The 16,031-nt window shown below is 36.8% G+C and overlaps 1 protein-coding gene and 1 long non-coding RNA gene across 4 annotated transcripts; one reads left to right on the top strand and one right to left on the bottom strand.

Annotated features, from left to right (window-relative positions):
• The first annotated feature begins 1,746 nt into the window (after positions 1 to 1,746).
• LOC141599531 (beta-galactosidase 14-like) lies at positions 1,747 to 8,905 on the top strand. Its single transcript, XM_074419567.1, has 19 exons — positions 1,747 to 2,181; positions 2,798 to 2,893; positions 3,063 to 3,175; positions 3,265 to 3,331; positions 3,687 to 3,779; positions 3,886 to 4,029; positions 4,319 to 4,413; positions 4,540 to 4,645; positions 4,966 to 5,050; positions 5,172 to 5,290; positions 5,708 to 5,869; positions 6,001 to 6,173; positions 6,508 to 6,617; positions 6,698 to 6,807; positions 6,907 to 7,014; positions 7,276 to 7,380; positions 7,506 to 7,651; positions 7,941 to 8,286; positions 8,493 to 8,905. The coding sequence occupies exons 1-19, from the start codon at positions 1,972 to 1,974 to the stop codon at positions 8,613 to 8,615; spliced, it is 2,511 nt and encodes an 836-aa protein (XP_074275668.1). The 5' UTR covers positions 1,747 to 1,971; the 3' UTR covers positions 8,616 to 8,905.
• LOC141599532 (uncharacterized) lies at positions 1,776 to 15,665 on the bottom strand. Of its 3 annotated transcripts, none has more exons than XR_012523847.1 (7): positions 15,497 to 15,665; positions 13,562 to 13,933; positions 4,694 to 7,455; positions 3,904 to 4,605; positions 3,710 to 3,797; positions 2,814 to 2,879; positions 1,776 to 2,176 (listed from the first exon to the last, which is right to left on the bottom strand). It is a non-coding gene; the product is annotated as an uncharacterized LOC141599532 (long non-coding RNA). The 3 variants fall into 3 exon arrangements; XR_012523845.1 differs by having other exon boundaries at positions 13,573 to 13,933; XR_012523846.1 differs by having other exon boundaries at positions 1,776 to 2,173; positions 13,573 to 13,933.
• Between the last annotated feature and the right edge of the window lie 366 nt (positions 15,666 to 16,031).

The raw sequence follows: 16,031 nt of genomic DNA, 5'->3' as shown, positions 1-16,031 counted from the left end.
TTACAACGGAAAGTCTAGACACCTTGGTGTTAGACATAGCGCGGTTCGTGAGTTGATTACTCAAGGAGTTATTTCCGTTGATTTCGTGAGGACACATCATAATTTGGCTGATCACTTGACGAAGGGATTAGCTAAAGACTTGGTTATAAAGTCGGTAATCGGGATGGGTTTAAAGTCCGTCTAGATCTTTATGATAAGATACCCAACTTCCCTCTAACAAATTTTAGAGGCTAAGTTCAATGTGGAAGGCTTATTGTGGAAGATTGAGGCACATGTTATAATCCCGAAAGGTATGTGCATGACCTGCATGACAAGAGGTTGAAGTTTAATACTTCTTAATGAAATCTTTGACAAAGTGCATTTTGTAGGTGCACGATAAAAGATTCACCTATGTGAGTGTGAAGTGTAGCCGCTTCAAGAGGCTTGGACTTGGCTTCCTATACTCTCATGAAAGGATATGGACACAAGGCGGTCAATAGTGTCAAGTTTGTAACTTTAAGAGTTTATTGAGTCTATGTGTATGTTATCTTCATGTATTCAATATGAGTTGAAAGGTTCAATCCGTGGGACACCTTGATTCTCGAATATTTGGAATGTGTAATATACTAATATGGAAGTTCAATCCTTGGGACACTTTCATTTATGCATAGATTTGTTGCTTTGTTGTTTTAATTGGAAACAAGGGATACACTTAAATGGGGGAGGAATGTTAGTGATTTTGATCACAAGTACATTTAAGTGCATTCGGGTTTTCGAGTAGAAATTGGTTTGAGCTCGAAATCGATATAATGTGAGTAGGAGAGTACGGAGGGTACGCTCATATAATCGGATTTATCGAGTGCATGGTTAAAGTGGATAAGTGATACTATTTAAAGTGTTGTCGTAGTATATTATTTCCCCTATCGGGGTTATATACTCGGGGTCAAAGTATTACATACTTAGCGAAAATAAGAAAGCAAAAATCTGAATTTTAATAAATGTGTTACGTCCCCGATCGGGGTGACATAACCCCGACAGGGGTTGTATGCTCTGTCTTATTTCGCGCGTGATAAGTATAACTTTGGCGGTTGTTTTGTTTGTTGATTGGTTTAAACAAAACAATGCATCTATTCTTATCCTTTGACTTAACAGAATATATTACACTAATATGCTATGTGTATATATAATGGGAAGTTAAGAAACTCATGATTATCTAATCATTTTTCTCATTGCATTTTCAGTTTTTACGAGACAAAGAAAACTTAAAAACTCTTATTGTTAATTGTTCTTTGTTCTTGCCTTAGACAAAGGAATCGTCTTATCCTACAGAGATTTCGTGATACCCAAAGGCTATAGGGTCGAAATACTCTAAGGAAAGTGTGTTCAACACGATTCGATTGGGTGTAATAAACCGTCTTATATTGTTTTCATTTCTGTTTTAGTGCCTTTGTTTGTATTATTTACATACTTGTAATCTTTATAATACAAAAACTACAACATTAGTTCCCTTAGCAAAGATAGTAAATGAGAAATAAAGAGAATTGGTTGGCTAAATTTTGACCTGCCAAAATTAGCAATGCTTCCTCAAAAGTCTTCTTGCCCGTGAAATTTTGTACTTTAATTTCCCTTAACCATTTTTGGTACATTAATTTTATATGGTAAAATAATTAGCTCTTCTAATCTATTTTGAGGGTGTTTATCAAATTAACACACATTAAAAGCCATTTAAACCACTAGATAAACTTGTTTATCCCTCCATTTACAAATAACGCAAAAGCCGCAATAACAAACCTCAAAAGGGAAAATTGGGTTAATATAATTTGATAAAGTATATATCAAATACAACAATTATTTCTGTTGCAAAACATATAATCTTTTAACTATAATCATGTCTTTTGTTTTCAGGTGTTGAAAACATCAATTGTTCTTTAATTTTGTTATTACAAGATTTGGTAGAAAAAACACAAATCGAAGTTAAAATTTAGACGCATTATGGGAGAACGTAGAAAGTATGTGCTAATCTTAGCCCTTTTGTCATTGTTTCTCACCGTGCACTGTAGAACGAAAGATGATAAAAAGGTTGTTGAATTGAAGCCGGGAGTAAATGTTAGTGTCACCTACGATGCCCGGTCCTTATTTTTCAACGACACGAGAGAACTCCTCTTTGCTGGTTCCATCCATTACCCTCGTATGCCTGCTGAGGTACAGATCAAAATCATCGATGTCGAAATTAGTTTCATACTTGCAAGTTAACACTACGAGAGAAGTGAGAACATGTCAACCAAAAGTTTACGCCAATGATTATTAATCGTTAAAAGTCCATCAACTCACGTGCATAGTTACTTCTTTAGTCTTTAAACCACCATATTACCCAAGTGCCTCGAGAGATCCTGTCTAAGGTTGAGGTAAAGGGATTAAATATACGCAATCTTACCCCTATGTTTAAAACGTAGAGAGGTTGTTATTATATGACCACTACTGATAATACTATCAATAGTTACATAAAATGAATGCTACTTTACAACAAAAAAAGAAACAGCTAGTTCAATGAGCTATTTTGTTTTATTCTTTTTTTTTTTTTTTGGGCAACAGAAAAGAAAGTTGTTTACAGAGTCGGATTTTATTAATACATTATTAGGATAATCAATTAAACTACAATGGGGTTGACAAACAAATTAGGCTTCTTAATGGGACGATCGGAGCTGACCAATTGAGCGAACAATTCTTTTCTCTTCTTTATTCATCATGATCAAAACTTTGAAATTAAAATGTACTGGAGACTAATAGAATGGCTATTGTTGAAAATTTCGAAATACAGATGTGGGGAGACATACTTGATAAATGCAAAGAGGGAGGGCTGAATGTGATCCAAACTTATTCCTTTTGGAATGTCCATGAACCTGTTAAAGGCAAGGTAAGCACACCTGCAAATTTGGTTCTCAGACCTAGAACTTAACATTTATATGAAAGGTCTCACAATAAGCGTATTGTGAAACCGTCTCATACAAGAATTGGTGTAAATCTAATAGGGTTCTTTTTATAAAATTGAAGCTAATGGAAGAAATTCCCTGCTATATATGCAGTTCAATTTCACAGGCAATAATGATTTGGTTAAATTTATCAAGCTCATTGCTGAGAAAGGCATGTTTGTAACACTTAGGGTGGGGCCTTTTGTTCAAGCTGAATGGAATCATGGGTAATATCATCACCATAATCAAATTTGTCATTTTTTTTAACAATTTTTAACAAAATTTCTAACGATCACCATAATTTTTTATTGTTTAGAGGACTTCCATTTTGGCTAAGAGAGGAGCCTAACATCACTTTCAGAACAGACAATCCTGCTTACAAGGTGAACATAGATATTCTGTCAAATTACAAATTGCAATCCGAGATACTCAACAATGAGATAGACATGCTCACATAATAGTAACCCGAATCTTTCTGTATTCTCATTTAATTATGGAGTTAGTGTGTTGGTTTCATATGTAAAACTGTCTCATACAAACTATACAAGTATAAGTTTCTCTGGTGCCTCAAAGGCTCCAACGGTAGCAGGATAAGAGGAGGTCAGATGTACATGAACTTTTATCTTTGTCTCGAAAACACAAAAAAATGCCGGTTCTGGTCTTCTGGATGATGTCGAAAAGGCCAAATTGCTATATTTGAACGCTTATGAGTTGTGCAATGTAAAATATAAAATGCAGATGCATATGGAGAGGTGGGTTACCATGGTCGTTAACATGATGAAGGACAACAATTTATTTGCTCCTCAGGGAGGTCCTATCATCATGTCTCAGGTGACAATCTGCTACAACCTACACATCAAAGACAACATTCATTAACTATATATATCTAAGCAAATAAAAAGAGTGCGCTTCGTTCACACAATGTTTTATTTTTTAGATCGAGAATGAGTACGACCATGTTAGGGACGCTTTTCAAGATGCTGCAGAGAGATACATCAAATGGGCTGGAAACATGGCTCTCGGCCTTAAAACTGGTGTTCCATGGATGATGTGCAAGCAAAAAGATGCGCCTGGTGAAGTGGTAAGGGGAAACATTTTTTTTTGTGGACTTTTGAGACAAGCAAATACCCTCCTCCATCCACAGATAAAAATCTTAGTTCCTTTGCACGACAAATACACGATGTAATAAAAATGCACATGGAAAAAATACGTGGAGTCACAAACCATAATGACTATAAATAACATTCATATAGTTTTAAAATCAATGACAACAGCTTTTAAGCTGTCTAATGCAACAAGGCGGACAAGCCAATCTCATGGAAGAATACATTCTTATACTTACTCATGTCTTTGAACTTTTGGTGAGATAGATCAATGCTTGCAATGGGAGGCATTGTGGAGATACATTCGACGGACCAAATTCACCTAACAAACCACGTCTGTGGACTGAGAACTGGACTGCTCAGTAAGTGCTAAGTACCTTCTCAAATATTTTATTTTGAATGACTCCTACGATTGTTCTTTCTTTAACTTTAACCTCAGAGTTCACCTTTTTCCTCGCGTGTTCCTGGTTCCTGATTCAATATTACAGGTATAGAGTGTTTGGAGATGCTCCATCTCAAAGAGCAGCTGAGGATATTGCCTTCTCAGTGGCGCGCTGGTTTTCAAAGAATGGAAGTTATGTCAGCTACTACATGGTAAGCTCAATCAACCATGCAAAATAGCCCATGCAAAAACAACATTACCCAAGTGCTCTCCCGCAATTGCTAGACAAGGGGTAACGGATGCATGCAGCCTTACCCTTGTGCTACGTTACCAATACAAAAAGAATGTTTCCAATGACCCAAAATGAAAATTGCATTTACGAATTGAAGTAAATGACCAACACTTCATGAAAAAAAAAGGAAAAACAGCAATCACATCATGACACTACCATATATAAGAAAATAGTCCTATATTAAGTATGAAGAATTTTCACTGAATTTATGTTTATTCTTGGTGTCATTGCCGTATATAGTACTTTGGCGGTACAAACTATGGAAGGACTTCAGCCTCCTTTGTCACAACTCGATACTATGACGAATCCCCAATTGATGAATTTGGTAAGCCTTTTCCTAGTCGTTTGAAGAATAAAATCACACAAAATTTATAAAAAAAACTTCAGAACACACTATGCAAAAACACATACTCTGTATATGATTAGAATGTTTGATTGACTGCTAGGCTTGATAAGGGACCCAAAATTTGGACATCTGCGGGATTTGCATCTTACTCTTAATCTCGCCAAGGAGGCCATTTTTAATGGTAATTATCATGTTCAGAAATATGCCCGAGATTTGGAGGTAAGCAAGGAGATTAAAGACACCAAACATATTTTTTTCTCGATGAATACTTCTATTCCAAAAAAGCCAAGGGTACGTAAAAAAGTAACACTAGGTGTACAACAAGGAACCTCGCCAAGAAAAGTTCGTGAACATTATGATCACATCAAGCTCATGCCATCACCGTTCATATGAGATCCAACCAAGGAAATCTCCACACCCACATGTTGATTTCCTTATTGGATATTAAACCATTCTCTTATACTACGTGGGAGAACCATCTTAACCAAAAATTTAAGCTAATGGTTGAGCCACAAACAATGGTTTACTATTCCCCACAAAAACGCAATTTGGCCGATTTCAAAAGATAATACATTGGTTGATTAAAATGAGTTGGTCCTCTTTCACCTGATTAGCATAATTACTCTTGATATATAGGCAAGGTATTTTGAAAAGGGAGACCTGTGTGCTGCTTTCCTATGGAATAACCACACACACATCGAACAAAAGGTCAAATTCAAAGGCAAAGAGCACATCGTTCCATCCAAGTCCATCAGCATTCTCCCTGATTGCAAGACTATCATCTACAACACCGATCATGTGAGTATATACAGCCTTCTAGAAAACTTATCAAGAAGAAAATAATTTGGAATTGCAGTAACTAAGTAAAATTCTGTGTTCCTTGTAAAGCTTTTCAAAACTACATTAATGTAAGTGTGTTCAACATACAGATTGTGTCACAACATAGTGCAAGGGAATTTGTCAGGTCAGAGACAGCTCACAGGAACCTAAAATGGGAGAAAACCACAGAACCTATACCAACTAGAGGTTTCTTTACAAGGCAACCAAGAGAACAGTATAGTACTGTTAAGGACACCACTGATTATCTGTGGTATAGAACCAGGTAAGTTGGGGGGGACTGTAGTCAACTAATGTCAACTTTTAGATTTAATGTCTCCAAATATATGATATACACCAAATTTCCCTTGTTTGATATTATCAATATAAAAAAAAAGTTCCTCCCTCTGTCCCAATCATTTGTTTATCTTTTTAATTCTTTCTGAGCAGTATTTGAATCAAAGCTAAACAAATGATCGGGACGGGGGGAATATAACTAGACTATATGAGGCGAAAATGTTGGTCAAAATCAAACTAGCTTGACCACCAGAGTCAAATGCGGATAATATAAATGCGATTGAGGGAGTAATGGACTAAAATATCATTTTTTTGGCTTCCAGTATAGAATTGGACAATATTGACTTGCCTTTCAAGAAATCACTGCAACCAGTACTTCAAGTCCTAAGTCTAGGCCACGTTTTACTCGCCTATGTCAATGGGGAATACATAGGTAAGGACTAACTTGCAGAGATGGCAAAATCGATTAACACAATGCAAGCAGTTTGCTAAGGTTTCCTCTATTCTTCTAAGGAACTGCGCACGGAGTAAAAAGAGAATACAACTTTCCATTCCAAGCAGCCATAAGACTGAAGGAAGGTGTAAACAACATATCAATTCTGAGCTGCACAGTTGGAATGCCAGTAAGCTAAGAAAAAACAGCATTAATTAATTCCTCGGTAAAATGATTTGAACAAAGATAAGAGACTAATCATATTGTTCACTCTTTCATCCATATAAAGGACAGTGGAAGTTACATGGAGCATAGGTACACCGGTATCAGGACAGTGGAGCTCTTAGGACTGGGGACTGGCAACCTTGATCTCACTCTGAATGGCTGGCGTCACACGGTAATATCGACTCACTCGCATTCTAAAATTGGGATTATGTGTGAATCCCAATCGATTATAAAAAACAGTTAGTCTCCTAAGAGACGGTGTTACATTGAAGATAATGCGGGAGAGTGAGACCAATCAATTTAACTAAAAAACATACCCATATTTCCGTTAACCCATAAAAAACTAAAATTAAGAAATACCTACCCAAGTATATGGGTCAGTCTCATGATAATATTAACGTGAGATCGTCTCACCATTGACACAAATATGCAGATTGGTTTAGAAGGAGAGAGGAAGAAGTACTACACTGAAGAAGGATCAAAGAAAGCCAGATGGACTCCTGCAAAAGGTGTTGGAAAAGCACTTACTTGGTACAAGGTAATCACACTTCTGTTGATGGTAAAAGGTCGTGAATCCTGTCAGTAGTGTTATCTTCGTCTATCTACAAGAGTCCTGTACCATAAAAGATCAATTAAATTATCTACAATAAACCACTTTTGTAGGCCTACTTTGATGCACCAGAAGGAGATGATCCGCTAACTGTTAGGACGGAAAACATGACAAAGGGTATGATCTGGGTCAATGGCCAAAGTATAGGACGTTACTGGTCTTCCTACCTCACAATATTGAAAAGGCCTTCTCAAAATGAGTAAGTTTTTTTTTTTTTTTTTTTTGGCAACCTCAAAATGAGTAAGTGAAACACTACTAATTATACAAGTTTTTGGGAAAACAATCCTGTTTTCGGAACATGTAACCAAGTTTTGCCCTGATTGTTCCATAATTTGGTAATTGCATATACAATCAAGTAAAGCAGAAGGCGCAATTCCACAGATATATTTTGATTTATGTGAAGTAACATTCAAAAGATCATGATGAGACATTTCGTCAACGAACAATTCCTATAAGCTTGATGAAATTTGATAAAAAAATTGTTGCAGGTACCACCTGCCAAGATCATTTCTGAAGCCCAAAGACAACTTTATTGTGATTCTCGATGAGGCAGGAGGAGACATAGACACAGTCCAGATTGAAACAGTGAACAGGGACAGTATATGTAGCTATATATCAGAAAACATGCCAGCAAATGTAATGGCATGGAAGAAAAAGGGCACAAAAATTGTACCAGCAGACGAAACACCACGGCCTAAGGCGAAACTCAAGTGTCCCAAGGACAAAGTTGTGACAAAAGTTGAGTTTGCTAGCTTTGGCAACCCATATGGTGTTTGTGGTTACTACATCCCAGGCAACTGCACTGTTCCTAGCAGTCAAACTGTAGTTGAGCAGGTAAAATAAAGACCCTTTTTATTTTACTAGTTTGATAATGATGTTATGGACTACTTGATAACGGTTACCGCCTCCTATTCTTAGGAATTCCCCCATTTTTCAATTTTGTCCCCAACATTTTGAGAAATAGACAACTCCTAAGAATAAGAGGGGTTACAACATTTCAAGACCTTGTATAACTGTATTTCTCTGTTTGTTTTGAACAGAAATGTTTGGGAAAAGACACTTGTGAAATTCCAGTAGACAGGAACTTATTTGACAAGAATGCTTGCCCTGAATTAAAAGCTAAGACCTTGGCTGTGCAACTTAGATGTGGCTACAAAGTCTAGGAAGCCTCTTTTCTTTTGTCCACACATTTTGTTGTAGTAGTATTTATTTTTTCTTTGAAGGAAAATAAAAAAGGTGAGTTTAAATAAGGCGTAAGTATTTGACGTGTTTGTAATTTTAGGATTCGAAACTCATTCAATGTGAAGAGTTCTAAAAATGAAAATAGTAGTAGTAGTGGTTGTATATCTGTAAGAACAAAAGAGAAAGATGTAAAAATGTTAGATGTCATTTGTGATTCTTTTGCATTTTATGTGTAGTAATAATAATAATAATGTCTTCTTAGCATATTTAACCATGGTGTTTAAATCAAGATCGCAACACAGAAACGAGACCGCTTTGTAAAGGTTTTGAATATCACCTAGACCACATTTTAGTTTACTTGCCGCATTTAGCAAGATCAACCGTAACAACTGATATCACAACCATCACCAAATCTATATATGTGGCTATGTCTTCCGAAATTGAAATGCACATTCAGTGCCTTTGGATACAGCATTCAGTACAAAACTACAAACTAACTTTCAAGATGATCCAAATCTAATTGTAGCCTGTGTATAGCTATACACCCCTAATCTTGGGGTACCACTTGCCAATTTAAAGAAAAGAAGGAAAAAAAAAAACAAAAAACTCCCACGTGATTTTGGAATCCAATCCTAATAAATTCTAAGTGTGTTATATTTCATAATAAATCAAGTCATTATACTATCTTACAGCTCTAAAGTAAGAGTATTATCGAATATTAACCAGCGTCAAGAAGCTAATCAAAAGAAAGGATTGGCAGATCGTGATATACCAGAGTACGATGTTGGTAACAATGGTAAGTGACAAAATATTATTTTGGCTATATATATAATATAACCTCTCTAATTCTTTGAAATGCCCAATTTACTTTTGCACATATATCAAGGAGTGTCAATGGGTGTGAGTGAGTGATGGGTCTCACCATCACAACATTGAATTTTGTGCTGCACAAAACATGCTCCAAATAAAAATAGAGCAATCCAAGAATAGACTGAAAGTAAAATTGAGGCAGTTCCTAAGAATCAGAGGGAATATAAATCTTCATTAGAGTTTGATAGTGAACCCTAATTTAATAGAGTTCACTTTGGCTATGTGTTGTGCGTTCAATTCTCTAACCTCTTAACATGTGCAGTTTGGTAGTGAACCCTATTGGAGTTCACTTTGGCTATGTGTTGTGAGTGAAATTCTCTAACCTCCCAACACAACACGACAATGTTACACTTCATTTTAGGCAAAAAACTGAATTTTTTCTCAATAACCCTGTACAACAATGAACACCTTGTCGGACAAGTCGAGTCCAAGTAATGCCTAATTTACGCTCTCGTTTTTGGGACTCCAAATTGCACATTTCATCATTCACATTACATACCAAATAATATAAACTCCCAATAAAAAAGATCCCCACTCTTTCTTACATCACCGAATTCCCAATTTCCATTTTTCACATACCTATTCCCCCTAGGTTAGTGCACTTTGTCATACTAACTCCAATCCACACCAAACTACCCATTTTCTTTTTAGCAAATCCATACCAAACTACCCACTTATTTTTTGGTAGTAAAATCCCCTCACGTGCAATATTTTATTGTTATTCTTTCTTTTTCATACTTACTCCACTACAAACATTAATATTTTATAGTTTTTCCAATTTTTTGTGCAAAAAGTGTATGGGTAGTTTGGTGTGGATTGGAATTTGGAGGTAGTATATCAGAGCATCCACAATAGAATAGAGAGGATGGAGTAATGGACCCTCCTCTTAACCCTTTCTCTCTTCTAACATGATTTCCTCTCTATTGTGGAACTGATATAGGGTGTCCTCTTGAAGGATGATGAAGAATACTTCCTTTAATTTTAGAGGAAGGTGTGCATTGGCTTTTGTGACCTTCAACCAATGTTTGCCAAGTGGTATCCACTTACTTATTTTTTTATATTAAAAGGTAGAGTGCAGTTGGTAATGTAAGAGGAAGAAGAACAATTCCTCTTTGTTGATGAAGATAGTAGAAAAACGAGGTAGATGAAAAGAAAGTTGATGTATCACTTTTATATACATTTTTATAACTCCTTTCATAGTGTTTTATATACCGTTTTCGTGCCTTTATGTCATTTATATACCCTTTTATAGTGAATTGTCGATACTGCCGCTATTTTATGTTTTAATGCAGAAATGACGCATTACGAGGTGAATCGAGCTAAGATGAGCATTACGGTTATGGCATAGTGGAATACACGAAGCATGGCACGAGAAACGAGGGGACTTGAAGATAAGAAGAGAAGGAAAAAAGAGAATGAGCTGGGACGTTGGTTCCTCGATCGAGTGCAAGAAGGCTTGATCGAGTAATCGTCCTCGATCGAGTAGCCCCGGGCTCGATCGAGGATCCTATTTGACGGGCTAATTTCCGTAATTTCCAAAAACACGTATTTTGTAATATAAATTCTAAACTCGTAGAATTTATAAGGTTACGCTTTTTATTACTTTTGGACGGCTGGAAACTTGCTTTAGCTTTCATACTTTGTTCTTAATCTTTCCTTGTTGATTACTACGGTACTAATCATTCCTCGTTAATTAATTCATTCAAGTTTTATGCTTTCAATTATTTCTTGTTATTTCATATCTTTAATCATGTTTTCAATCATGGTTATTGTTATTGTTAGATTCAACATCAGTAGCTAAATTCTTCATCTAGGATGAAGGGGATCTAGGTTAATTAGAAAGGGGAATATTATTTGATTGCTAGTAATATCACATGAATTATCGTTTGATTATTGTTCTTATTCTAATTAATTGATTTAGGCCTGAATTGATAATTAGTGTAGTGAATTAATACTTTCACCGACAGGGTTAGAATTAATATAGGTTGCGATAATCAAATAAATTGTGTCTAATAATAGCGATTGCATGTTAGATTTGATCTAAAGGACATAATAGAATTAATCAATCTTTTGACCTTAGATAATTCGATTGACCTAGCAATTGAATAAGAAACCCCGTATAATTGACTTAGTGAACCGGAAATCCTAGACCTTTAATATTATTGTCATACACCTTTTATTTACTTGCTATTTAGTTGATAGATAACAAACAAACCAAAACCTCCAAGAAAACGGTTACCTTCAGACGATCTAAATATTAGCAAACTGATTATTACCGCCTCCCGGTGGATTCGATATCTGTCTTACCATTAGCTATTTTGTTAGTACTGAGATAGATTTATTTTGATATTGGTGTTACGACTTTAGCCTTATCAAAAGTGATGTGTCAAAAAGATAGAAGTAGAGAAGAAAAATAAGAGGAAAAAAATGCTCCTCTCTATATGGTCTCATACCCCTTCGTTGTTCAGCTTGAGTCTACCTAATATGGATGTGAGCAAACCATACCTAAACTGGATATAACACTACCCATTCAAAAACCTACAAAAGACTTCTCCAAAGCTCAAGGAAGAAGAAACTTAAGATCAATCCAACTTTTAAAATATATTAGCGTTAAATCCTTAAAATTTATATGGGTGATATTTAATAATGTTGTGTTATCAAAAGCAGTTCAAAGAAACTTGAAATACTTGTACAAATTATGATATAATTATGATAATTTATAGCTGGTAGTGGTAATTAAAGTACCATAAATAAGGGGCTTGCTAAATCCCGCACACTATTTTACTAAATCCCACACTAATTTTCCGTCTTTCCCGACTTTACACCTCTCATTTCAAACACACAACCCTAAACTAATTTAAAATACAGAGATAAGGTGAACATCACTGTGCGACTGCTACAACATAGGAACACGGACCACCGGCACCGGCGCAGGCCCACTGGTTACCCGCGATGGCTTGGGTGCACAGGAAACTAACGACGACGATGACTTAGGGCCATAGACTACAGGCAACGACACCCCTCCATAGAATTGTTATTTCTTCTTTAGGTTAGTTTGAGTCCGTGAAAGTTAGATTTCTATCATGTCTAAAATCTGTTTCCTCCTGCAGGAACGGGGCACGGGTACCATAGACAATCTGCATTTCCTTTCCAAGCACCAGTCAAACTGAAGGAAGGTGTAAACAACATAACGATATTAACAACCACAGTTGGAATGTCGGTAAGAGAAACTAGATGCAGAATGTTCTACGCCCGCCTCTTCAAATCACAAAGCATGCTAGTTGTGTAAAGAACGACAACAAAGACTAAAATTAGACTGATCACTATACTCGTTACTGTTACAGGATAGTGGAAGCTATATGGAAAGAAGGGTAGTAGGGCTCAGATTTATTGAGATCCAAGGTCTGGGTACCGGAGACCTTGACCTGTCTTACAATGGGTGGCAGTGTGGCACCACATGGTAATTCACATATAGCTGAAACTTTCTGTCTTCATTAAGGAAGCTAAGCGTGGCTAAATTTTACATAAAAATATGCAGGTTGGTTTAGAAGGCGAGAAGCTCAAGTATTTTACCGTAGAAGGTGCAAATAAAGCCAAATGGACTCAAGCAAAAGGAGCTGGAGAACCACTCACCTGGTATAAGGTAATACTTTAATGATTTTCACCAGTAAGACAAGCCAAGTGCAAAAGATATGGCATCTTACATTTTATTAACACGCATCTAGTTTACTTTATCATAATTAACGTCAAATCCCTAAAGACGAAAACACTAACCACTGAGCTAACCCTTATTTTAGGCCTACTTTGACACACCAGAAGGACATGATCCTGTGGCTATAAGGGTAGTTAACATGACGAAAGGAATGATTTGGGTCAATGGAGAAAGTATAGGCCGTTACTGGTCTAGTTCCTTACAGTTAGGCAAATGCCTTCTCAAAGCGAGTAAGGAAAACTTATCAACAAAAAATGGTTGCGATCAAGCAGTAAATTTTGTTAAGCAAAAAAATTGGCAAAAAAAATAAAAATAAACTTTGCAAATGGTGCAGATATCACATACCAAGATCATACCTCAAGCCTAAGGACAACTTCTTGGTGATCTTTGACGAGGCTGGAGGGAACATCGACACCGTCCAAATCGAGACAGTGAACAGGGATACGTTATGCAGCATTGTACATGAGGACATGCCACCCAGTATCTACTCATGGAAGAGAGATGATAGGGACATCCTTTCCGTCATCGACGATGCCCAGCCCAAGGCATCACTCAAGTGCCCCAATGACAAGGTCATTACTCATGTTGACTTTGCTAGCTTTGGTAATCCTTATGGTGTTTGTGGCTACTTCCTCCTTGGCAACTGTGCCTCTCCCAACAGCCAAAAGATCGTCGAGGAGGTACTATGCTTATTCCATTTTCTGATTATTCTTAATTCTGTCAATTTCATTAAAGAGACTTCATGAGCCATGATCTAATTACACATAACGTGAGAAGTCTATATTCTTGCTGATACTTTTTAGCATATAAATTTTTTATCTTTTGTTCCTTTTACTATGAAAAGCACTGCTTGGGAAAAGATAGTTGCAAGATTCCAGTTAACAGGAGCCTATTCGACAAGGATCAGAACCTTTGTCCAGAAATTTCACCAAAAAGCTTAGCTGTGCAGGTAAGATGCAGCAAGGAGTAGAAGTGGTTATCTGTACTGTATTATTTTCTTGTAAGGAAGAAAATGTGCTATATGAAAGGGATATTCAGCTGTATGAGGGGGCTTGAAGAAAGGAGTGAGTAGGTTTAATATGTACTTAAAGAAAAAGAAGGGGATGATTGCAATGAATAAAATTATGTTGTGCATAAACTATAGTCGTTGCGGTAACAAGATTATACCACCATCGATGAAGCCACATCATGTAGAAATTTGTTGTTGAGCTTGTGAGATACTTGTTGAAATGTCAGGGATATGAGATGGCTCGACAAGTTTCTCGTATAACTAAACAACTTTCTCACGTATTTTAACATGTTGAGGTATATGAGAAACTTGTTACTCTGTCTTGTATTAGCAATATGACATTGCAACAAATTTCTCATATAGTTCATAGTAGCTCAACAAGTTTAATACAAAACTCAACAATAACTTTGCTCATGATATACCAACAAGTGCAACATACAACTCTACAAGTGATACAAGTCAATTAGCATGTTACAGAGTTCAACAAGTTTAACTGGAGCCAGTAACAACCCATTTGTCCAGCCCAACCCAAAACCGCTGGCCCATGACATGATGGCACGACTCACTCAATTTATGACTCGATGACAAATTGGCTTACTATTGATCCAAATAAGACATGCTTCATATACCTTAATAGTTTAAAATTTCAACTTAAAAACGCAAAATAAATGGATCTTATGTTAACCTAAGCATAAAACGATCATTATGAACTGAAACCACCACGATGAAGCCAACCACATGTCCCGATAATGAGCCTAGCTGAAATGATGACCCATTGACCCCAATCGATCCTGAACTGGCCTATTTCCGAAAGATAATCCGGATCGAACCCGAGTCAAGCTGAAAGATGAGATTGACCCAACAAGATTCGAACTTGATATGATTGACCAGTTTTAACCAACTCAAAACTGATTTTGAGTGACCCCAATTTCCACGGATAGTAGAATCATAATCCTATTTTCGTAAATGATAGTAAATTCACATATCTATTTTTATTAAGAGATCAAGCCATGAATTTAGGAATCAAACTTCAGATGCAACATGCAAGGCCTCACAACGAAACTTGAAGTCGTGATACCATGTTAAACCATCATACAGTATACCCATTGCTTGCGGAGAAGTAAAGTACTCAACTCTCTCTTGACCTTCTCATTTTGTCGATGTGGGACAAAATGATGAAAGGCATGAGCTCACACCAAAATTTATGCCATGGTTTTCAATTTAGAATAAATAAAGTTAAGCACGCGAAAACGATGAAAGGCAGCACTTGCCTGAGAGAAGGGGCAATAGAGAATGCACAGAAACATTTCATCGAGCAGGTGGTGAGCATGGCAGAACTGCGAAGTGCTGAGTGCGAGTCTGCCAGACATGAGACGATTTCCACTGTTTCTGAGACTACTTCACACGGGTCACGGGCTTAAGAGAACGATTTGTTATTGTAAAGGCCTTTTTGGGATTAAACTATTAGGGTGTGTTTGGATAGCAAAAGTGGAGGGAAAGGGAGGGGAGGGAGAAGGAGGGAAGAGAAAGGGAGGGAAGGGAAGGGGAGGGGAAATGAGATGTGGGTGTTTGGATACAATTTCTTTCCAAATCTTGCCTAGTGGAGAGATTTTTATTTGCCTTGGGGGGGGGGGATGGATCCCTCCCAATCTCTCCCCCTCCATTTCTCCCCACCCTTATTTCTTATCCAAACAAGGGAATTTAAGTCCCCTACTTTCCCTCCCTTTCCTTTCCCTCCAAATCCATCAATACAAACATACCCTTAGGAGAGAACGGTCTAATTAGGATTTCGGAGCAAAATCGCTC

This window comes from Silene latifolia, chromosome 9, assembly GCF_048544455.1.
Source record: "Silene latifolia isolate original U9 population chromosome 9, ASM4854445v1, whole genome shotgun sequence".
NCBI lineage: Eukaryota > Viridiplantae > Streptophyta > Magnoliopsida > Caryophyllales > Caryophyllaceae > Silene > Silene latifolia.
This window is presented reverse-complemented; position numbering and strand designations above follow the sequence as displayed.